General features: G+C 44.4%; 1 protein-coding gene across 1 annotated transcript in view; it reads right to left on the bottom strand.

The window, feature by feature from the left end:
* The window catches only part of SREK1 (splicing regulatory glutamic acid and lysine rich protein 1), a 141,645-nt gene extending 120,048 nt beyond the window's left edge, over positions 1 to 21,597 (bottom strand). The window contains exons 1-2 of the mRNA XM_086963489.1: positions 21,460 to 21,597; positions 5,099 to 5,208 (exon numbers count right to left, since the gene is read on the bottom strand). Of these exons, the coding sequence (XP_086819615.1) occupies positions 5,099 to 5,208; positions 21,460 to 21,597 (248 nt within the window). The remainder of the gene's footprint in view (positions 1 to 5,098; positions 5,209 to 21,459) is intronic.
* Between the last annotated feature and the right edge of the window lie 2,699 nt (positions 21,598 to 24,296).

Below are 24,296 nucleotides of genomic sequence, written 5' to 3'. Positions count from 1 at the left end.
ATTGTGGAATATGTAAATTGATGCCTGTATAGCGCACTACTCACCCACAAGGGTCTCAAGGCGCTTGTATGAATACCGCTGTGGAACCCATCCTGGCTTTCCCTGTGAGGTGTCCACTCCTGGGCACCCCCAAGGTGGAGGCCAGGCATCCTTAGCGTTGTGGGGGCCGTTGTGGAGATTAAGCAAGCTATTGCCCAGAGTTGCAGAGTGGGACTCCATGATTGGAATAGGCACCGAGGCAAGAATTCTCAGGTCCGTGGAATTTTTGAGCCTAAGACCCGCCGAGGCGGGGAATTGAAGCCTGGTCCCGGGCTAGACCTCTGCATCAGGGTCTGCCACTCTAACCATTGAGCCACACTTCTCCACCACCGAGCCACACTTCTCCACTGGAATAGTTTTTAGGGAAGAAGCACTGGCACAGGGGACCTGGTTGGCAGAGACCCTGTGCACTACAATCAAAACCACATTAATGCCAGGCAAAAAGTGAGGGCTAACCAGGTCAAAAGAGGCCCTTTCTCATATACATAACAAGCATTGGCATAGCCAATAGGTCTCGCTTTTGAGACCTTATGAGTATTTAGTTATGCAGCACAATGTCCTTGGTGCAACAACCTTAACTATTGCATGGCTAAACACTTATAAGGTCCCAAAGATGAGACCTACTGGCTATGCCAATGCTTGTTTTAATTTTCTGTCTGTCCAATGCAAGGCCTTTGGTGTTTGCGAGTAAGAGTATCTATCAATGTAAATGCCAAAACATTGCATCTGACTAACATGATTTCGGTTGTCTGTGATTCTTTGCCTACATGGTGTCCTTCTGGACCCTTAGGGACACACTTTAAAACAATATGTATATATTCTATGGGAGGTTTACATGTGGGGTAAGATGAAATTATACATCAGAATGGACTGTTAGTTTTATGGACCGTTATACAGTTGTGAATAATAGTCATTGGATAATCTATGATTAATGCAAGTATTGAAATGAAAAGTCTTTACTTAATGTAAACAGATCAGGATTGGGTTTTTGTGTGTATTTTTTTTACGCTAAATAACCTTTAAGAATGTGTGGAACTATTTTTGTAAATGACTTGTCTGTGTAGCCAGATGTTTATATTTGGAAAAAATATATATTATTACCAAAATTGATGTTAGTAGTTGATGTTCAAGATCCAGGATTAAGAAGTTGACCCTAGAGCAGATGCTGCTTTTGTGTATCACAGAGTTACAAAAATTTACGTAAATGGGTCCAAGATCCACTGTTCTGTATTACTATATTTTGCAGAAAGTTATTGATGTGCAGTGGTTTGGCAGATCCTAGCCATTGACAAAAACAGAGTGTTTGGACAGAGCAGGGGGCAGGGGGATAAGCACGGCAAGCTTTGAACCGGATGATCAGTGTTAGGACAGAGCGGGGGGCAGGGGGTAAGCACAGCGGGCCTTGAACCTGATGAGAAGTGTTAGGACAGAGCATGGGCAGGGTGGTAAGCACAGCGGGCTTTGAACCTGATAAGTGTTAGGAGAGAGCATGGGGATAAGCACCGCGAGCTTTGAACCTGATGATAAGTGTTAGGACAGAGCGGGGGCTGGGGGGTGAGCACGACGAGCTTTGAACCTGATGATAAGTGTTAGGACAGAGCAGGGGGCAGGGGGTAAGCATGGTGACGTTTCAACACAATGATAATTGTTAGGACAGAGTGATGGGCAAAGGGACAAGTAGTGAAAAATACGAGAATAACTTAGCACAGAGTGCGGGGCAGATGTTGAGGCAAAACATAAAATTAGGTGGCAGCAAAAACGAGGAGGGAGGGGGTAGTGAGAGCAGAGAGCAAGAGGGTGGAGGAGCATGATTCACGCGCTGGAAGGCTTAATGAGCCATTACAGAAAGCCAGATGGCCTGTGCACGTTCACGGTGCGCGTAACCACAAGCTTGAGGCCAGCAAAAGCATTTGGTAGCACTTTGAAAACCCACTTACTAAATGTCTCGCAGAGCTGGCCCAGGCGAGACCTTAAATCCAGAAAAACATACGGCGTAGTGAAAAAACAGTCAGCACAAGTGAATTACAAAGACGCAAGAGTAAATAGTAGTATGTTGTGCTTTGAAAGCCTCACTTTCGGAGCAGGAGAGCCCTTTGGAGATTTCACACAGAAAATTTAGAGGCTGCACCTGGAGGGGGTTGGCTGCAGCCATACAGATACAAATAGGACATAAATCATGCTTTTTTCTCTTTTTGGAAGAGAAGACAATTTACTGTAAAAACAGTTTAAGACTAGACTCACTCACCAGAGTGCACCTCCAAGAGTCCTTATTGAAGCTAGGCCTGAATAATCTATGGAAGACACCTATAACCCATTCAAGCTTTAAAAAAAGAAGTAACAAAAGTTACCAAAATTGGACCAAATCTCACTCATGAAGAATTACATTGCCCGGTTTGGACATGGCAGTGCTAAGCTTGCCCAACAAGCCCAGAGCAAAGAGAAGACCCTTCAGAAGATGATGTCATCTGGCCTCACTGAACGAGTTACAAATGATAAGACTATCATTTTATTTCCCGTCTTGCGGCAAGATCCCTCCTCCTGTTATTATGGTGCAGAATGTCAGCTTTAAGTGTAGCCAGGACGGGCCAATGATATACACAAACATTGAATTTGGGTTAGACCTTGACACGCGGGTAGCTCTTGTTGGCCCAAATGGAGCTGGGAAGTCCACACTCCTTAAGTTGCTGACTATAGAGATATTGCCAACAGACGGCATGATCAGGAAGAATTCCCACGTGAAGATTGGCCGATACCATCAGCACTTACAGGAACAGCTGGAACTTGATCTTTCTCCTCTGGAGTACATGATGAAATGTTGCCCTGAGATCAAAGAGAAGGAGGAGATGATAAAGATAATTGGCCGATATGGGCTCACAGGAAAACAGCAGGTCAGTCCCATCCGTAATCTCTCAGATGGACAGAAGTGCAGTGTCTGTCTTGCTTGGCTTGCCTGGCAGAATCCTCATTTGCTCTTCTTGGATGAACCGAGCAATCACCTGGATATTGAGACAATTGATGCTCTTGCTGATGCAATCAATGACTTTGAGGGAGGCATGATGCTAGTTAGCCACGACGTTCGACTTATTCAACAGGTTGCACAAGAGATCTGGGTGTGTGAGAAACAGACCATCACCAAGTGGAAAGGGGATATCCTTTCTTACAAAGATCACTTGAAGTCCAAATTGGTTCGAGAAGAGCCACTTTCCAAAAAGGCATGAAGCCCCGAGAGGAAGCTGGAAACAATGCATTGATGGAGCAGGATCAGAATGCCTGTATACTGATGGGACTATCTTGGAGCAACCAGATTCATAGCTCTTCTGAAAACGGTGTATCTGGATTTCTTGTCTAAAGGACTGTTAGCATTGTTGCAGCAACCCTCTATTTCCTCTCCTGCGCTCTTACTCCTCACCAGGATAAACCTTTTTACAGGAACATCGCCTGCCTTCTCTCAGAAATGAATAAGACTGCTGAATCTAGCGAATATGTTGGGAATTAGATCCCCTAAACTATTATTTTGCTTCACTTCAAAAACTGCACTTCAGAGTGTCTCTCTGATCTTTGGTTTGAATGTGTTATTTAACTATGTACATTACTGTTCAGAAGTTAAGAGAAACAATTGACCGTTGAATAAAGAAAAAAGAAAACCTTAAAAAGTTACCAAAACTACCTCCTTAATCGAAGGCAAAGCAACATGACTGGTTTGCTCTCAAAGACTGCACAGCTGTCAAACTGCAACCATACCAGAGTGCAGGATTCAACATAACGGCAAAGGAGAAATTCTTAAGATACCACCTGGGCATACTTCAGATTCTCCCTCACCTACCTCCCTGGAAGAGGAATCCTGGAACCCACACCGGATTCCTTTGTGGCAATTGAAGTGAAGATCATCTGCATATAATCTTCATCTTTTCAAGTCTACGGGACATCAGACGTTACATGCTCCTAACCATCTTCAACAAATAAGGGATTCTGTCTTATAGGCAGGCAGTGAAGTACTGCTTTGAGCCAACCACCACACAAACTGTTGCTTCACACGATTCCTTAATGTAATAGGAAGGAGACTGGCCTAATTGCCACCTTGCAACGAAACAGGCAAGTAAAACAACAAACTGGCACACATTCCTGCTCTGAACCAAGACAGGCTGCTACAACAACTTTAAAATCCTCGAGAACGCAGTCAGTTTATGCAAATCGCACTTTCAATCAACAAACCACATAATGCTGTTAAAATCGGCAACCCACACACCCGCCCATTAACTACAAAGCCCCACTAATATACATATAAAGGACTATTTTGCACAGCAAACTTAGCACAAAGAATTTTTGCACTTCATAAGCTCACACCTGATACTTTGCTATTTGAAAGCGGAAGCCTCTTCTGGCATACGATCAAGGCCTGGATGGCTAAGAACACTAATAATCTTTGGCTGTCATCCTCTTTCCTGAGAACTGGGCACAAACTTACAAGGAGAAACCTTTTCCCTCTCCATAGTCATGTGTTTTTAATGCCTTTCATGGCATCGCTTTGACATTATAAGATTACCCTATGTAGATTTTCTTGCTAAAACTGCCGCCACAGTTCCTAACCAATTGCTTGAAAGCTCAAAGATTTACCTTAAGTAGCTTACACTAATGGGGTTTTTACCCTTTTTAATGACTTCGCTTCATATTGTATAAAAGAATTTGTTTTATGATGTGTATTTAACAATTTTTATTATCATCCATAATAAACTACTTTGTACTTTAGAGAAGAAAAAAGAAATCACCGATTTCCGCATACACCATAAATTAGGTCATTACGATGTTCAGAAAAATCCTTTGTAAAGGCTTAAGAAAAAAAAAACAATCTGTCCACAAAGACTAAAACATAACTGTGGCAGTAGTTATGGTGTACATTTTGCGCTGCGTAAAGATGAATCTCAGGATTTTTTCTTTGCTGAACCATAACTTGTTTTGAAGTCAAGTTTGCTCAGTGAAAATGTACATTTACACACCTTTTTATATGCACGCACAACCCCACCTAGTTTGAATGGGTTTATGCACTTAAATTAATAAATACCTCCTTGGAGATGGTGATCTGGAAGATCTTCTTTTCGTTTTGGATGTTGTTGAAGACCTTGAGTAGCTTCTGCTCCTTCTCCTGCGACGGTCTCTGAAAATAATTTCCCCCAAATAATTTTACTTATTACATCCTTGCAATTACATATCAATTTCTTCTTCCATGCTAATACGGATTTGTCTGCTATACATAATCTTATTAAGTGACAAGCTAACAGACAACTAAAAATGCAAGATTGCAGTGCTTTAAATGCCTTCTTAACTTCCTGTTAACCTCTACAGCGCCTACCCAGTATCCCAAATTAGAACACTTAATTTCCTTTTTTTAATTTATTTTTACTACTTTATGCATTGGTATCTCTAAAATTATATTACCACAACAAATAAACAAGCATTGGCCAAACCAAACTGTCTGGTGTTGACCGTTAGCCTTTTGGCTTGGTTTTATTTTATTTGATCATGTTTGTTATAACATATTGTATTAGGAACTGCCTGGCCCTCTCCGATACCGAAGAAAAACATTGGGGGGGAAAACATTTTTTCATCTTAAAAAGGGTACATTGCCACAGTATTCCCTTGTACTGAAATGAACTGCATTGTGTCTGGATGTGCTCATGTTAAAAGAGTAGAATGCTGCCACTCAACATGAAAATAACAGATTGCTACAGTGGGCAGACGCCACCCCACGCTGCATACCGTAGTGGGCAGAGTCAAAATGTGAACAACACCAACAGGCCAATAAAGGACAATGGCTAGCTGTTAGCCCATACAAGTATATAATAACAAAAATCAAAATAAACCTAAATAAAGAAAATGGGATTTATACGGTTGCACTTAACAGATCAAATGTGTGAATTTCATTTGTGTAAATATATATCTCAATATACTTCTGGTGGTCGCCAGAAAATAGTTCTAGTTAGGACCTAGTTTCCATGTTTTGCCAATAACCTTGGTGCCGTTTGAAGAATCTTCAGCAAATGTTCAAAATTAGTACAATGTTCAGTTCAGATGCTGTTGAATACTTCCGGTTGATCCATCAAGGGGGAGGGAAGAGGGGGAAAAAAAGGTGTGGGGGGGCTACGGGCAAAACAGGTTTTCTTCATGCAATTTCCCATAGGGATTTTGAACAGAATTACAGCACAAACTGCTGAACGGAATTAAACCACATTTGACAGAAAGCTAGCTCTTGGTCAAGAAAGCGTGCTTTTCGTATTATGGCATAAATACATTAATTTGTTTTAGGGATATTAACTGAAAAGAAAATCAATTTTGTATATCTAGGGACGCAGACCCCCCCGCAGATCCAACAGTGGTGAATCAAAAGCTCCACGTACCAAGGAAGGGTCCTGATTGGCTGGCCGCACCTTCATAGAAAAGTTGTGGCCGCTATTTTTGTTGCTCGGTAAACAGTCCCCAGAGCTGAAAAGTTGCTGGTGTACTAATTGAAGGGGTCAGGTGAGTTTTCCTGAACCCTTGTGTATGGTACAAATGAGGTGGAGGCATGTTTAATGGACAGTAAAATACCCCAACATTTTTTATTTATTTTTTTTAATTGCTGGCAAGGTCGGCGGTTGGCTGCCGATACGTAAGCGGATTAGATTCAAGATATGCTGTATTGTGCACAAAGCCTTAAATGGAAAATGACCTGGTTACACATCCAATATCATCTTAGTAGACCTCTTCGATCAGGAGACAAATTTTTGCTTCACAATCCCCATTTCAAGATATCTTCCATGGGTGGGAAAGCTTTTTTCTACTTACCCCCTACTAAAATGTAAATGTAAATTGATACTTGCATAGCGCACTACTCACCCGCAAGGGTCTCAAGGCGCTTGTATGAATACCGCTGTGGAACCCATCCTGGCTTTCCCTGTGAGGCGTCCACTCGTGGGCACCCCCAAGGTGGAGGCCAGGCATCCTTAGCGTTGTGGGGGCCGTTGTGGAGATTAAGCAAGCTATTGCCCAGAGTTGCAGAGTGGGACTCCATGATTGGAATAGGCACCGAGGCCAGAATTATAAGGTCCATGGAATTTTGAGCCCAAGACCCGCCGAGGCGGGGAATTGAACCCTGGTCCCGGGCCAGACCTCTGCATCAGGGTCTGCCACTCTAACCATTGATATTTACAACAAGGGGTGGTGAGGGACAGAGTCTCTGAATTAAACAGAATACTCTCACCCAGTCAAGAGATCAGGGCTAGATCCAACACCGTTTTTTAGCTCACTGCACCATCCCAGTTTCAGAACCTGGCTGTATGCAAATTAGTCTATTCCTGTCCCAGTGCATGATGGGAACAGGGCAAACCAAACTACAAAAGCCAATTCTTACACTGGGAAGGAAACAAGCTACCGGGGACCGGTTTCTGGCATTTCAGCCGTCTTCGGCCCGGCTTGCTTGAATCCTGATGGTGCAATGAGCAAGGGACTCACATCTGAGTATACCCTTCCACGCTTAGGGTGGACAAAAATATTTACAACAAGGGGTGGTGAGGGACAGAGTCTCTGAATTAAACAGAATACTCTCACCCAGTCAAGAGATCAGGGCTAGATCCAACACCGTTTGGGGAATTGAACCCTGGTCCCGGGCCAGACCTCTGCATCAGGGTCTGCCACTCTAACCATTGAGCCACACTTCTCCACCTACTACTGGAATCCGCTCCCAATCCATCTTCGGAACTGCCCTGAGTATCTTTCATTTAGAAAACTTCTTAAGACTGAGCTTTTCTAAGCAGTTTGCATCTGGTCTGCTCTGACTGTTGCATGTCCCACAGCGCGGAGATACCCCTTAGGGTTTTTAAAATGAATAAAAATAAAGTGCAGAAGAAAGAGTTCATACATTTGGAGACTTGGCGCCTGAAGGAGGGGTTTGATACAGACAAGTTATTTCTGGCATAGGAAGTAGCTGTAGCGGTACAAAGGATCTCCGAGGAGGATTGTAGGGGTGCCTTTGTAATCACATTCGTGGGGAGGGATAACATATTGCCTCTAGAGAAGATGTGATGTACCATTATAAAGGAGGCACTTATTAGTTAGTGTGAATTAACCCCAGAGGAGTGCAGTTTGAATTTCAGGCTTAGTCGCAAACTTTGTAACTACTGCTGGGAGGATTTTGTGGGTTTTTTTTATGTAGGTTATAAGTATTGTTCTTTAGGAGGGTGTTTCTAACAGCTTTATACTCCCCCAAGCCCCCTCCCACCCAAAGAAAATTGAGCGGAAGCACCTTGAAAAAAACCTTTCACCAGACCCTCATTGGCGCTCTTCTAGCTTGTTTCAACTGATACAGTTCCGTAGCATAACCTCCTGTAATGGATGGATACTGTAAGACTCCTATTTCTTCAGATCTACTCAAACTGTCCACTTGAAGGAAACATTTCTTCCTCCATGTAACTTTCATGGTAGACAATATCTACATCTTTATTGTACAAATTACTGTCTTCAAAATATGATTTAGCTTTCTTCACCATATTTACATCCACTAGTTCCTGCCAAATTTGTTAGTTTTTCGTGTTCACAGCATTCACTAGAATAACAAGTGGTTATTCCTCATCTCGCTCTACACCCACAGTTTAAATTATTGAGTTTGCCATCTAATGGAAAATACACAACTGTACCTTTAAGCCCTTTATGAAGCTCGTGGATGACACCTTTAATGTTAGAGTTTGCTTCTCTCAGAAAGTAATGGTTGTGATCACATGGATATTCTGCACAACTCAAGAGTTAAAACCAAGTTGGTGTTCCTAAATGTCATAACATGCACTTAAGCTCAGCATGACGACGATACCTGTACTTAACCTCTTAGGTGCTGCGCCTATTCCAACGGCCGACGGCACCACTACCTCAGGAGTGCTGCCGTCGGCCGTTGGCCGTTCGAACCTCACCTGCGCAATGGAACGTTCAGCACTGGAGCTGGACGTTCCATAGCTGCTAAGAGGTTATTCGTCCCAATATTTGCAGCGGTAAAGTAAATAAACACTACCACTGCACGTACATGGGAGGAGTCCTACTGTATAAATGTATTGCTGACAAATACTACAAATATTACTGTAATTCCATTTATGCACAGGAGCAGGCCTACGCCTTTGTTGTACCGCTTCACCTATCTCTTCCTCTACATTTCTAGGAATCATGTCTTCTTTTGCAATGGGACTACTGTCTTTTACTTCATAACATCGGCCAGTTGTTTCAACTGTATACATTAATCCTTTCTCTTGTAAGTAGCTTCCGTCATAAAAGTAAGGCTCAGTAGTAGACGTGCGCTGTCCTTTGCCTTTGACAATGTATCAAAAGTCAATTTTTTTAATAATCCTTTTTTGTTTGTTTTCCAACATAGACCACGCTGTTTTATCCAGTGCTTTCATTCTGTTTAGTATCAAAATAAATAGTTTGCACTTCAGAGGAAACACTTTATTAACCACACACTCTGAATATATTATTTTTGTTTCAGTGCTGCTTTTCTTGTCATTTATCGCACCAAATTCTGTACTACTCTATCTCTAAACATTCTGTATTTTTTTCAATAAAATGTACTGTTCACCTGACATCCCATTTGACAATGTCCTATCCATGCAGGACCAAGTGAGAACACTATGTGGAAAAGCTTCGCCACACAAACTATTCCGCAGACTCTTCCCTTGGATACTGCTGAACTGCAACTATTCTTTCGCCTACAAGTGGTCCAGAATGCAGCTCCAAGACGGATCTGTAACAAGAGCAGAAAACGCTCTGCATCGGACAGCATGAAATACCTACACTGGCTCCCAGTGAGCCAAAGAGCCAAATGTAAGCTCCTATGCCATACTCTCAGATCTCACCACAAAATAGGCCCACACATTTTGAAAGACAAATTGGAATTCCACATTCCATCTCGGAATCTGAGATCACGCCATCAGGCCCTGGCAAGAGTCAAAAGCACCTCCAGAGTCAGGAGGGGAGACCGCTCCTTCTCTAAATTGGATGCTGTGCAGTGGAATGACAGCCCACTCAACCTTCGACTGACTGATGAAAAATGTTCCTTTTGGAAAGAAGCTAAAAACTTTCCTGTTTCCTAGGTACTAGAGAACTAGCATTCACTGAAGAATAACCCACTCCGCCACCACATATCCTTCCTCACGCTGCTTTGTAAGCTCTTGTAGCGCCGTGATGTCCCTCGGGACGAATATTGTGCTCTACAAATACAAATACTTACACCCGCTTCATTACAAATCTGGAGAGTCAAACGAAATACACAGAAGCAGTGTAGGTATATTGGTGAGTTCCTAAAGTATTAAAAAATTCAAGTTTCAGTGTATTTCTGTATTTGTATATAGTATATAAGTTATGTTATATTAACTTTTTGCTTTCAATTGTAATCTAATATGTGAATAAAATGTACTTGAAAAGTTGTAAATAAATGTAATGTTACTTTAAGTTAAGGCTCACAACCATAAAGGTATCCATACATGTATTCACACACCTATAGTCATTCACACTGGTACTGACACGCATACAAAGTCACACACCCACTCAAAAACATGTACAGTCACTAATAGACCTCTAACACAAGCAAACATCTACTTATATACACATAGTGTGCAGATTTTGTTTTTTTAGAACAATCTTTATGGTTGTTTTTTTCGGAACTGATCAATGATCATGATTGCAACAGATAAGTGGTATAGGAGTATACAACCTGAGAACAGTAGAATGGAAAATGGACCCACAAAATACATTTTTACAGAGACAAACATGTGGCATTTTGCACAGTGAATAAGCATCTCACTTTAATCTTCACAGGCTGCTGTTATGATCATGACAGCAGCTGATAATTATTCTTCCAATAATGCTGTAGAGGAGTAATATTCAACTGCACCTAGTATCTCTTGTATCATTCAGTTGTACACCTTTTCATAACTGTTTTTAAGAGATTTCATTTGGGGCTTGTTCCACGAGAATACTTCTTGCCACTGCTGATGGATAACTATGCTGCAAATATTACACTGCACATATTTAGGTGTAATATTTTCCACTGAAGGTATTGTAAAATGCTTGCAGACATCAAGTTATTTTGCACTTTAGATTACACCTAAATATGTGCAGTGTAAAGCTATACCTGCATGTGTTCAAAGTGTTTGTGCACAAAACTGTATTTGTAAATAGTTAAATAAGTTGTGTTATGTTTATTTGTAGTGAGTGCAATGCACAGTGTTCATTATTGCAATGAGGCAGTGTGCAGTTTACTTCTCTGTACAATCTTTGATTGTTTTTCCCCACTGTTCAATGATGACTGCTTAAAAAGTACATCATTTATGGTGTATGAGTAAAGAAGCTGAGAACAGCAAAAAATGAAATGCTTATTTATATTAATTTACAGTATGAGAAATGTCTAGATACTTCTTAGAACTAGGTCTTTATGCAGTGCTGAAAATTTGTAAGTTACTTTTGTAATTCTATTAATTGTAAAATGAATATTTCCGTGTTTTTCTTTTTATGCAGATCAATGGCATCACCGATTTGGGTAATGTACTTTATCAAGATTCACATGCTTTGCATATTCCTGCCATGTAGTGTTGGGTCTGGATGTTTGCAAGTTGTTTTTCTTCAAAAATGTCTTTTCCAGTCGCGAGGTAATGTGACTTCTTTTGGTGATAGTGCGCAGGTGCATTGACTCCATGTTAGATTGTTTTACCGCAAGAGGGTGAGAATGTAGTAAGTAAGTGCAGAATAGAGATGTCCATGCGTATGCAACATGAATTATAAGAACCACAACAACTATAGGTGATGGTGTCTGGGGAGGAGGGAGGGCACATGTGAATCTGCAGCTCTGAATGCCAAGAACAGATGCTTACTGGGTAAGTAACAATCCGTTCGAGGCATGTGTGCTGTAGATACACATGCTTTGCATAGAATGTATAGCAATGCCCTTCGAAAGGGGTAGCTAACCAGTGGATGTTTCAGTTGTTTGAAAAGTGTTTATAGCACTGCTTGTCCTACATTGGCTTGTTCACGTACTAATACATCCACACAATAATGATTTGTAAATGTGTGTTGTGTAGACCATCTAGCTGCTTTACATATGTCAGCTATGGGAATTTATTTATTTTGAAAGTTTTATATAGCGCGAACAAGATCTTTGCAGATATCAGAGCGCTTTACAAAGAAGGTTTTCGAACAGGAGAGTGAGTAACAGGCCAATTAGGCTTAGCGCCATTGTAGTTAATAAGTGGGGTAGGTACATGAGGGAGCATAGTCAAACAGGTAAGTCAATAAAGCTAACAGTACAAATAGGTGGGAGCAAAGACAATCATGTAAATCGATAATACAAGTAATACAAATAAGCAAAGGGATCGAACAAGTAGTACAGCTCGGTGCAGAGTCTTAAAGAGTCCGAAATAATAGTTCAAGTGTATTTAGCCATGAGGATAGCTTTTACTTCTTTCTTAAAAAGTGTAGTGGAGGAGATGAGCCTGGTTTCGGGAGGGAGTGAGTTCCAGATCCTGGGTGCCATTCTGTATTTATGGATTGTTTTGTCAGCTCCATTTACACAAGAAACACATGCAATTGTCAATAACTGTACACCCTTGATTTTCGTTGATGATTTATTCCCGTATGAATATAAAAAATAATAATTTTTTCTAAGAACAAACCTTTCCGTGTTGCTTCACCTTTATTCTTGTGCTCAATTTTTCATTTACTGTTTGAAACCACAAGATTTTTGCTGAATCTGTTTAAGTTATTGCATTTCTATGGGGCTAGTGTGGTAGTTTCTATAGCATTTGGGTAACAGATTCATAATACGTTGAACAGTTGCTGTTTCATTCAGCTGCTAAGTCTAATTAATACAGACTGTACTACACTGTCAAACTCAGATCACCAAACAAATCCCTTGCTGGCAACTTTCTCCCTCAAACACTTTGACTGCCCAAGCCCGCAAGGGTATATTGGGTTACCCACCCCTACTACCAATTCCTGAGAAGGAGCGTTTATAGGTTTTTTCCTTCCGGAATCTTCGAGGCTTCAGCAGAAGATTGTTTGCGCCTCTAGTGTTTCTAGAGCCGCCAGAAATTGTCAACTTCTGAGTTAGGTAGCCGGGTGAGCTCAGGTGTACCACCTTGTGTGTCATGCAGGCGATTTTCAGATGTATTCTGGCTTCAAGAGGTAGCCAGTTCAAGGATTTCAAGTCAGGGGAAATATGTGAGTGCTTTTTTGACCCAGTGATGAGTCTCGCCGCAGCGTTTAGAGAAGCTCTTAGAGGTGCGGTAGTAGTTAGGGGGAGTCCGCAGAGGCCGATGCTGCGATATTCTATTCGAGGGATGACTAGTGATTGCACTGCAGTTTGGAAGTCTTTGGCTGGGAGGAAGGGTTTAAGTTTCCTCAAGGTATTGATTTGGAAGTTCGCTCCCTTAGTTGCCTTGCTGATATGTTGCTGCATGTTGAGATTGGTGTCAAGTGTTATGCCTAAAGATTTTGCTGAGTCCACGATGGGGGGTTGGACATTGAGTGCGTGGTAGAGATCTTCGCTGGAGGTGAGATCAGAAGGAACTCTGTTTTCAGAGCATTGAGTTTGAGATGATTATCGGCAAGCCAGGATTGGGTGCTTCTGATCGTTGAGTTCAGGAGCAGAATGTCTTTGGGGGATTGTAATTTGAGATAAGGTTGGGTGTCATCGGCGTACATGTGAAAGTGCACATTGGATGCTTGTAGCAAGGTGGTGAGAGGTTCCATAACTAGGTTGAACAGAGTTGGGGATAGGGAGGATCCTTGGGGGACGCCTAGCGATACAGGTATTGGCGAGGACATCAGGTTAATGCTCTTGAATTTCTGCGACCTGTTGTGTAGAAAGGAAGTGAACCACTTGAGAACAGTTCCAGATATACCCATTCTTATGTTTAATAGTTCGAGTAAATTCTTATGTTTAACGGTGTCGAATGCTGAAGAGAGATCAAGAAGGAGGAGGAGGCAGGTGTCGTTTTGATCTAGGATTTGAAGTGCGTCGTCAATTATGTGAGTCATAGCAGTTTCTGTACTGTGCCCTGCTCGGAAGCCTGATTGATGAAGGTGGAGGAGATCAAACTGATCAATGTGTTTAGTCAATTGTAGTTGTGCGCATTTTTCCAGCAGTTTGGCGAGAGTGGGAATATTGGTAATGGGACGGTAATTGTTCAGCTCAGAGGGGTCGGCTGTAGGTTTCTTTAGTAAAGGTGTGACTTGTCCAACTTTGAGGGAGTCAGGTAGGGTTCCTTGTTGAAGTGAGCTGTTGATAATTTTAGTCCAGAGTGGGAGAAGCAAAGGGGTAAAGTCTTTTACAGCGTTAGCAGGAAGGGGGTCCGTGAGGTGATTGGATGTTTTCAAGGTGCTGAGCAGTTTGCCAATTTCTTCTTCAGAGTAGGTGCCAAAGGATGACCATGTAGCATTGTTTTTTAGTTCAGTGGGTGCTATGCAGTGGGGTTTGGAGTGGAGGCTTGCGTCGATGAGGAGATCACTCTTTATGTTGTCAGTTTTTTGGATAAAGAAAGCAGAGAAGTCTTCACAGGAAGGTGCTTCGCGCACAGTGCTGAGTGGTTGGGGTTGTTCCTTGGATTGTGTTCTGATTAGCTCAAACAGTTTTCTCGGACGGTTTTTTGCTTGGTCGAGCTGGAGGCTGAAGAAATCTGATTTTGAGCGTTTTATTTTCCTGAAGTAGGCGTTTCTCTTTTTCTTCAGAATGTTTCTCTTTTTCTTCAGAATGTTGTAAGGGCATAGAAGCTCCTATTTTGCAAGTAGAATGTGCTCTGGGAGGTATGAAGTTCCTTTAGCTTTAATATAACAAGTTTGAATACATTTAATAGTTGTATGAAGCTGTCTCTGTATATACTATTCCAACGTGAGGTATAGAGTGCACAGAGTCCAGTGGACCCCAAAGGTAGGCAGAGGTACAGTTAGATTGAACCTTACTTTCTATTTGTGGTAGTGAGGTCGAGCTGTATGGCAGTATCAGAGGACAGTGTTAAGCGGTTATGAATGTCAGCAGCCCTACATGCCAAGAACAGATGCATACTGGTAAGTAGCATTTTCCGTTCAAGGCATGTGGGCTGCTGAATTCATATCTTAGCATAGACTGTATACCAGTATCTCCTCTAGTGGTGGTCACCTGTACCAGCTGCAGCAGTTTGGAAAAGAGTTTGAAGGACAGCCTGGCCTACAGCAGCTTGTTGCCTTGCTTGCACGTCTAAACAGTAGTGTTTCGTGAAAGTGTGTATGGTAGACCATGTAGCCGCCCTACATATGTCTTCTAGCGGAATATTTCCTAGGAAACCCATGGAGGCCCCCATTTTGCGCGTTGAGTGGGCTTTTGGGGGAACAGTTAGAGTGCGCTAAGCCTTTTGATAGCATATCTGAATGAACTTAACTATCCATCTGGCTATTCCTGTTTTTGAAATAGGGTTACCCTTAAGGTGTGGGGCAAAAGCAACAAATAGTTGTTTTGACTTTCTGAAAGCTTTAGTTCTGTCAACGGAATATAACAGCTCTTTTTACATCTAGTGTGTGTAGGGCTCTTTCAGTCACGGACTGCGGGTTTTGGAAGAAAACTGGCAATCTATTGACTGATTGAGATGGAACGTTGATATAACTTTTGGCATGAACTTAGGGTTAGTACGGAGCACTACCTTATTACGATGTATTTGCATAAAAGGTTCTTGAATGGTTAGTGCTTGTAGCTCACTCACTCGCCTGAGGGAGGTAATGGCAACTAAAAATGCCACCTTCCATGTTAAGAATTGTAATACACACGAATGGAGTGGTTCGAAAGGTGGCCCCATAAGTCTGGTAAGTACTACGTTTAAGTTCCAGACTGGCGAAGGTGGATGTCTTGGAGGGATAATTCTTTTAAGTCCTTCCATAAAAGCTTTGATAGGTGGTAGGAGGGACAGGTGTTGTCTGTTTTGGAGATATGCTGCTATAGCAGCAAGGTGTAGCCTTATGGAAGAGTATGCTAGATTGAATCTTTGTAGATGTAACAAGTAACAGATTATGTTCTGGATGGAGGCATCTAAAGGATTGATTTGGTTATTATTACAGTACATTACAAATCTTTTCCATTTAGCTGCGTAGCATGCTCTAGTAGTTGGGCGTCTTGCTTCTTGATAATGTTCATGCAGTCTGGAGGCAAGCCAAGATATCCGAACTCTAAGACTTCAGGAGCCAGATCGCTAGGTTCATCTGATTGGGATCTGGGTGCCTGATTTCTCCATGGTTCTGAGTTAACAGCTATGGCGATAGGCGCAGTCTTTGGTGTGGAACTACTGAGAGTTCTAGGAGTGTCGTGTACCATGGCCGTCTTGCCCATGTGGGAGCAACCAGGATCATTGTGAGGGGCTTTTGCTTTAGTTTGCGTGCTACTAATGGAATCAGTGGGGTAGGCGGAAAAGCGTACGCAAATCTGCCTGACCAGTTCATCCATATTGCATTGCCCTGTGACAACGGGTGTAGGAACCTGGCGGCAAAGGACTGGCATTTAGAGTTTTCTTTTGTGGCAAACAGATCTATCCCTGGATGCCCCCACTTTTGGAAGAATGGTTTGAGGACTTGAGGGTGAATTTCCCATTTGTGTATTTGTTAGGCTGTGTCTGCTTAGTAGATCTGCGATCTGATTGTCTATTCCTAGGAGGTGTTCTGCCAGGACAAAGATGTTTTTGGGAATTGTCCACCTCCATATGCTCTGTGCTAGGTGAGACAGCTGCGGAGTGTGTCCCTCCCTGTTTCTGGATGTAGTACATGGCGGTCATGTTGTCCGTCCGGATTAATACAGCCTTGTTGGAAGGCTTTCATTGCTAGAAATACTGCTAGCAACTCTAAGTGGTTTATATGCAGTGTCTTCTGTTTGACTGTCCAGAGCCCCTGGACTGTGTATTGAAGTAGGTGGGCTCCCCAACCTGTCAGTGATGCGTCCGCTGTTAGTACTACCTGTGGAACCGTCTCTTGGAACAGTCGCCCCTTGGAAAGGTTTTGTGGGTTCCACCACTGCAGTGAGTTGTAAGGTGCGACTGTCTACCAACACTAGGTCTTTTAGTTGTCCTTGAGCTTGGTTCCACTGCTGTGCTAGGCATTCTTGCAATGGACGCATTTAAAGTCGGGTATGAGGGACAATGAATATGCAGGAGGCAATCATGCCTATAAGCTGCATGAACACTCAAGCTGGCAGGGAGTGTTGTGGTTGAAATCTTTGAATTAGAGACTGCATGTTGGCTTTCCTGGCTGAATTTGGATATGCTTTTGCCACGGAGGTATTTATTGTTGCTCCCAGATATTGTTGTATGTGGGAGGGTTGCAGATGTGATTTTGGGTAAATTATGGAAAACCCAGACTGTGCAGCAGCTGGATTGTCTGAGATGTGTGGTTTGCACACTGCGCGTATGAGTTGGCTTTTATGAGCCAATCGTCCAGGTAGGGGAACACATGAATGTGTTGCCTTCTGAGGTGTGCTACTACTGCTTGGCATTTTGTAAAAACCCTTGGCGCTGTAGTTACCCCGAAGGGGAGAACCTTGAACGGCGCCTCAGCAACGTCGGAATCCAGGACAAGGCGCTGGAGTGGATCACCTCCTTCCTCGACGGGAGAACACAGAGAGTCCGCCTACCACCGTACAAGTCAGAGGCCACCGAAGTCATCTGCGGCGTCCCCCAAGGATCATCTCTGAGCCCCACCCTCTTCAACGTCTACATGAGCCCCCTCGCGGCCATCGTACGCAAACACAACCTCAGCATAATCTCCTACGCCGACGACACCCAGCTGATCCTCTCCCTGACCAACGACCCCGCCGCCGCCAGAGCCAACCTGCACGAAGGGATGAAAGAGGTAGCCGAGTGGATGACGACCAGCCGCCTGAAACTGAACTCGGACAAGACGGAGGTCCTCATCCTGGGCTCCTCTCCCTCCGCCTGGGACGACTCCTGGTGGCCTCCCGCCCTGGGCACCGCACCCAAACCGACAGACCATGCACGCAACCTGGGCTTCATCCTGGACTCCTCCCTCTCCATGACCAGGCAAGTCAACAACGTCTCCTCGGCATGCTTCAACATCCTACGCATGCTACGGAAGATCTTCTGGTGGATCCCCACCGAGACCAGGAAGACCGTCACCCAGGCCCTCGTCACCAGCCGACTGGACTACGGCAACGCCCTCTACGCCGGGACCACCGCCAAGCTCCAGAAGAGACTCCAGCGGATCCAGAACGCCTCAGCCAGACTCATCCTCGACATCCCACGAACCAGCCACATCTCCGGACATCTGCGAGACCTTCACTGGCTCCCCGTCAACAAAAGAATCACCTTCCGCCTCCTCACCCACGCACACAAAGCCCTACACGACCAAGGCCCGAGCTACCTCAACAGCCGAGTCAACTTCTACGCTCCCAAACGCCACCTCCGATCAGCCAACCACGCCCTCGCCGCCGTCCCCCGCATCCGAAGAGCGACTACAGGAGGAAGGTCCTTCTCCCACCTGGCCGCCAAGACCTGGAACTCCCTCCCGACCGACCTGCGCCTGACCCAAGACCACCTCTCCTTCAGGAAGAAGCTGAAGACCTGGCTGTTCGAGCAGTAGCGGCTCCCCCCCCCCCCAGCGCCTTGAGACCCCACGGGTATGTAGCGCGCTTTATAAGTGTCACTGATTGATTGATTGATTGAATGGATAGTGGCGACCTTCTATTGTGAACCTGAGGTATTTCCTGTGAGTTGGATGTATGGGTATGTGAAAATATACATCCTGGAGGTCTAATGTAGCGAGGAAGTCGCCTTGTTTGAGTAACGGGAGTACTTGTTGTAGAGTGATCATATGGAAATGCTCTGAGAGTATGTATTGGTTCGGAGGTCTGAGGTCCAATATTGGTCTGAGGGACCCGTACTTTTTGGGAATAAGGAAGTATAGGGAGTATACTCCGGTCCCCTGGTGTTGAAAAGGGACTGGCTCTATGGCTCCCTTTTCTAGCATGGCTGTCACCTCTTGTTGTAACAGGGTGATGTGCTTCGGACATATGACGGTGTTTGGGTGGTATGTTGGGTAGAGTAGAAATGAGTTCCAGGCAATAACCATACTGGATAATTTGTCTCACCCACCTGTCTGTGGTAATTGCGTTCCAGACTGGTAGGAATTGTGTTAGTCTTCCTCCGACCGGTGTTGAATGGTCTGGAGGGAGTGTGAGCAAGTCCCTGTTTAGTGGCGGTGGAGGCTCTGATGTTGTTGCAGCCACGTCTTCTGCCCTTGTTATTATTGCCCCTATAACCTCCTCTGTTGGAACCTTTATTAAAGGTGCTCTGGGTATTGCTTTTGAATGTAGAGGAAGTTTGGGATGTGTTGCCTCTACTTGAGCCTCGAAAGGAGGATCAGCGAAAGGAACTTCTAGATTGTTGAAACTGAAGTGCGCCCATAGACTTAGCAGTATCGGTATCTTTTTTCATCTTCTCCAAGATGGTATCTACTGCAGGGTCAAACAGAAAGTCTTGGTTAACTAGCTGGTTGAGGATGGTTGATTGCACTTCATTCTTAAATCCGGAGATGCGTAGCCACGCATGCCGGCGTAGTAATACGCTCGTGTTGATGGACCTGGCTGCTGTGTCAGCTGCGTCAAGTGCACATTTAATGGAAGCATTTGTGATAAAATTGCCTTCCTGTATTGGGACGTTCGCTTTAGTTTTAAAGCGTTCTGGCAGGTGTTGTAGTAAACCCTCTAACTGGTCATAATGTGCTCTATCGTATCGTGCTAATAGAGCCTGTGTGTTTGCAATTCTCCAAGTATTTGCTGCTTGAGATGCCACTCTTGCCTGAGGCTTCTAGTATCTTTGACTCTTTGTCAGGAGGGGGAGCATCTCCTGTTTGTGAATTAGCTCGCTTTCGAGCATTTGCTACCACTAATGAGTCTAAAGGCAACTGTGACTTAACACCTTGGCTGCTAAGGTGTTTTCCCGTCCGGTGCTGCATTCTTGACATGCCCATTGTTCATGACAAAGCCAGCTCGTCATAAGCACAGCGCAGGTAAAACCCATGACGAGCTGGCTTTGTCATCAGCACTGAAGGGGCTAATATAAGAAGGGTCTGTAGGGGCTGCTTTATACTTTTTCTCAATTCTGGGATTGAGGACACGCGCTCTGGCTGGATCTTTAAATGTGTGGTGCATGTTTTAGTACCTCTTTTAACATAGGAAGTGTGCGTACACTTTTCTCTGAAGTTGGTAAAGTGTCAAATAGGAAATCCTCTTCTATTGGGTCAGTGTGCATGTCTACATTATGATATTTAGCTGCCCTATCCACCAGTTGGTTAAAGACAATGGTGTTGTCAGTAGGCGACAGCTTTGTAGGATATGTATAGGAGTCGGGGATGGGTTGTGGGTTGTATGTATCATAAGGATCATTCTGGTCATCCCATGTGTTATCTTGTATATCCTGATCCTCAAGTTCTACAAAGTTATCTTGAGGATTTTCCCCTATGTTTTCTGTCTCATCATAATTTGAGGGGGAGTAAGGCACTTAAGGCATGTCAGGAAAGAAAGGAGGAGGATTGGAAAGGCCTTGAGGGAGATGTTGCAAAGTCTTTCTTTTTAGGAGGAACAGGGGAAGAAGTGTCAGTGTCCAAAGGTCTCTTCTACCTGTGGTAAACGGTTACCTGTGCTATATACAGTTTAGGCTGTTCTTCAATCTCTGGATGAGTATGGGAAAGTTCTTCCTCAACTGTCCGTGGTTTTGGCGCCGATGATTTTGGCTTAGTAACTTATTTGTGATGAGTCTAGGGCTCGAGGGCCTTTGGCTGTTGAGCTTTTTTCGGCTAGACTCCTTTTTTCGGGTCGGTGACCTTTTTCGGGTCGACGTCTTTTGTTGGCTCTACTGCCTTCTTTGGTTTGACGACCTTCTTTGGTTCGATGACCTTTTTCGGATCGACCTGTTTTTTCAGTTCGATAACCTTTTCCGGATCGACCGGTGTTTTCGGTTCGATAACCTTTTTCGGATCGACTAGTGTTTTCGGTTCGATAACCTTTTTCAGATAGACCAGTTGTTTTGTAGAGTCGACAGCCTTCTTCGTGTCGACGGAATTTTTGGTGTGACTTGTTTTTTGTCGCTCTAAACTCTTTTTCGGCTCGGCGGCCGTTGTCGGGCTGACTAGTCTTTTGGGATCGACGACCTTTTTTGTTTCTATGCCCTTTTTTGTGTCAACCAGTGTCTTTGGCTCAACGACCTTTTTCGGTTCGGCTGCCTTTTTGGGAAGAGTGTAGCTCGTTCCTGGGGTATCGGAAGGCTTGGGTTTTGTCTTCGGAGCCGAGCCGGAAGGCGGAGTTTGTTGATCTTGGCTAAGGCCTATAGGCAATGCTTCGACCGGAGCCTTGTCTTGAGATGGAAGCGGGGATGGGGGCGTGGTACTCACGGTTTTCCCCGGTGTGATCTGGTCATCGGAGTCCGACTGGTCCTCTACGGTGACGATTTCTAGGTCGGAGTCCGCCACTTCTGGGAGGTCATGTTCGTCTTCGAAAATGTTCTCAGGTTCCGATGTCTGCCGCTGCATCTCTTGTCTAGCAGCCCTTCGGTTCCGGATAGTATTCTTGGACCGGAACTGAGCACAAGCTGGACAGTCTTCCTCGGTGTGCTCGGGAGAGAGGCACTTGTTGCATACTGTATGTTTAGCAGTATGTGGGAATTTGGAGTGACATTGTGGGCACCTTTTAAACGGAGTCCTTTCCATCGGCAGCAGGCCCACGTGGCGTCGAAAAGGCCCAACGGCCCGCGTCGATGACCGGATCGAGATGGAAAGTGTTATCGAGTGAAGGTTTACCGAACAAGAACAATACCGTCGAGGTAGAAGGCCTTTTGGCCTTAGAAAGTTGAAAAGTTTCGGTTCCGAAGTTGGAGTTGAGGAATAGCATCCGAAACCAATGGCTGAAAAAAACAATCTGAGGATGGAGAAGATGCCCATGCGCACTGTAGTCCAGGGGAGGAGTCACCTATCTCGTGATACTTCGAAGACTCTTCTGGGACAACAAAGTGCAAACATCCAGACCCAACACTAGGCAGCGATCTATGCTAAGATATGAATTCAGCAGCCCACATGCCTCGAACATAGTGTTAAGGGTATTGAGGTAAGTATTTTGTAGTGGGACTGGAGGTTCTGGGGTTAGACTCAGGGGTTCCCAGGGTCAAGGATGCACTCTAGTTACACCCTCAGCGGCACTAGGGCGGCCGGGTGCAGAGTGCTGAGGCCCAATGGTATCCAATCGGGGATAGAGGGCCTCTTGATGGTGGCTGCGGACTAGCAGGGCACTTGGTTGTGGGAGCAAAGCTCCTAGACTTTAGCTCAGGGCAAATGGGGAAACAATTTAGCACCAAAGGTGCGCCCTCAGCGGCACTAGGGCAGCCAGGTAAAGGGTGCTATTTTGACATCGGGCCCTGTTTTCAATGGAGGAGCTCCAGTTTGTAGAGACACTACAGGCTTGGGGACAAAGGTCTTCTGGTGCAACCACCAATTCGAGAGGTAGGTTGGGAAGTTAGGGGTTGGTTAGGCACGGTCGGTTTATGCAAACAAGGCTGTGGGGCGTCTGGTGCAAGGGTGCCTTTTGGGGTCGGATTTTCTTACCTGGTCGCGGTTAGGGGGCCTTCTGGATTTAGACTGCAGGCGTCGGCTAGAGGCTTGAGGTAGATCATGGGTCGCTGGATCTCAGGTCAGGATCGCAAGGGTGACCTCCTCGTGGTGTTTTCCAACTCGAGCTCGGGTCCTGGACGGTGGTTGCAGAGTGGTGCGGATTCACGATTTCCAGCCAAGGCCAGAGGTTGCAGATGAACAAATCTGATGTTTACTGCAGACAAAGTCTTTGTGGTTGAAGGCAGGCAGGTCCTCCGGGGTTTTCAGGTTGCTGGCTACAGGACACACCGGGATTTCACAGGAGCAGGTTCGAAGTGGAGACAGGTCAATAGGGGAGGGGCTAAGTCAGTGGGTGTCTTCCTCTTGTTAGCTGCTGGCACAGGTATCTCTCAGGGCAACGACTGGGATTCCATTAACCAGTAGGTGGTGGAAGTGTCCTCTCCACTCTGGAATCTCCAACTCACCTTTTGGGCCCATTTTCCAGCTGAAGGCTATGAGGTCTTCCTAATCTAAGGAATCACCCTCTAAAGGTACACTGGCAACCCCTGGAGCTACACTGGAGGCTGTAATCTTTATTTAGGACATCTAGGGTCCTTGGTGTAGTGTCTTGCCTTTTGGCAGTTGTAACACCAGTTGTGACACCATAACCTGGTGGCATTCCAATTCTTACCTTTGTACCCAGTTTTAGTTTGTGAGTTGTCTTTGGGCCCTCCCTCCTGGTCAGGTTTTTGGGGGCGATTTGTTAATCCAAATAGCCTCTAGTTCACATATGCTATGCACCATTTCACCCCCTCTAGGGTTGTCAGATGCCGTTTTCATAGCTAATTCTAGTATTAGTAACATCACAGAATTGCAAAATAAATGGGGATCTGCTCGTTCAAGATGGTGCAGACTTATTTTGCTAAGACATCTTGCATTCAGATTCGCTCTTTATTTCCACTACCTGCTCGATTTGAACGAGCAATGCCGCTGGGAGTATTTATTCCGGGGTGTGGAACGGATAACTGTAGGACTTTCTCCAGACATAGCGTGACCCGTTATCACATGACCGGTAAGATTACTTTGGTTTTAGCTGTTCTATGTGGATGTCTATGACACAGATTATAATGATGTAAAGTATAGGACAAACGAATACACGCTACATAGACTGTATGTGTGTATTGATATGACCATTTCATATGGGTGCTGGTGGCCATTACATTCTCCATTTTTTAATTGGGGGCACTGCTTCTGACCTGATAGTGATGACTAGTGTCAATCTTTTACTGTACTGGAAAATACTGGTTACATTATTAAATATAAGAGCCTGCAACCAATAAGGCATGTTATGTGAACAACAGCAATAGTCTTTCTTTGACGTACCAGTCCCAGCAACCTGGACAATAAAGGGGGTTGTGAGAGCCGGTGTTTCGGAACTCTATGGCTAGAATGTATTCACAGGGTTGGAGATAACCTGACGGGTTCTTTGCTTATTTTTTGCTTCACACAGGTCTAGTTCGCGTGCTTTATAAAATTCTTATAATATAGTACAGCTGTAACTACTTATGCTGTACCGACAAGTGCATAAACATTGCTTCTGATTTTTGACTTATTTCAACAAGCGTTTTGACTTTCTACTATTTACAAGT

Source organism: Lissotriton vulgaris, chromosome 3_1 (assembly GCF_964263255.1).
Source record: "Lissotriton vulgaris chromosome 3_1, aLisVul1.2, whole genome shotgun sequence".
Classification (NCBI taxonomy): domain Eukaryota; kingdom Metazoa; phylum Chordata; class Amphibia; order Caudata; family Salamandridae; genus Lissotriton; species Lissotriton vulgaris.
Note: the sequence above shows the minus strand (reverse complement) of the source record. Positions and strands in the feature narration are given on the sequence as shown.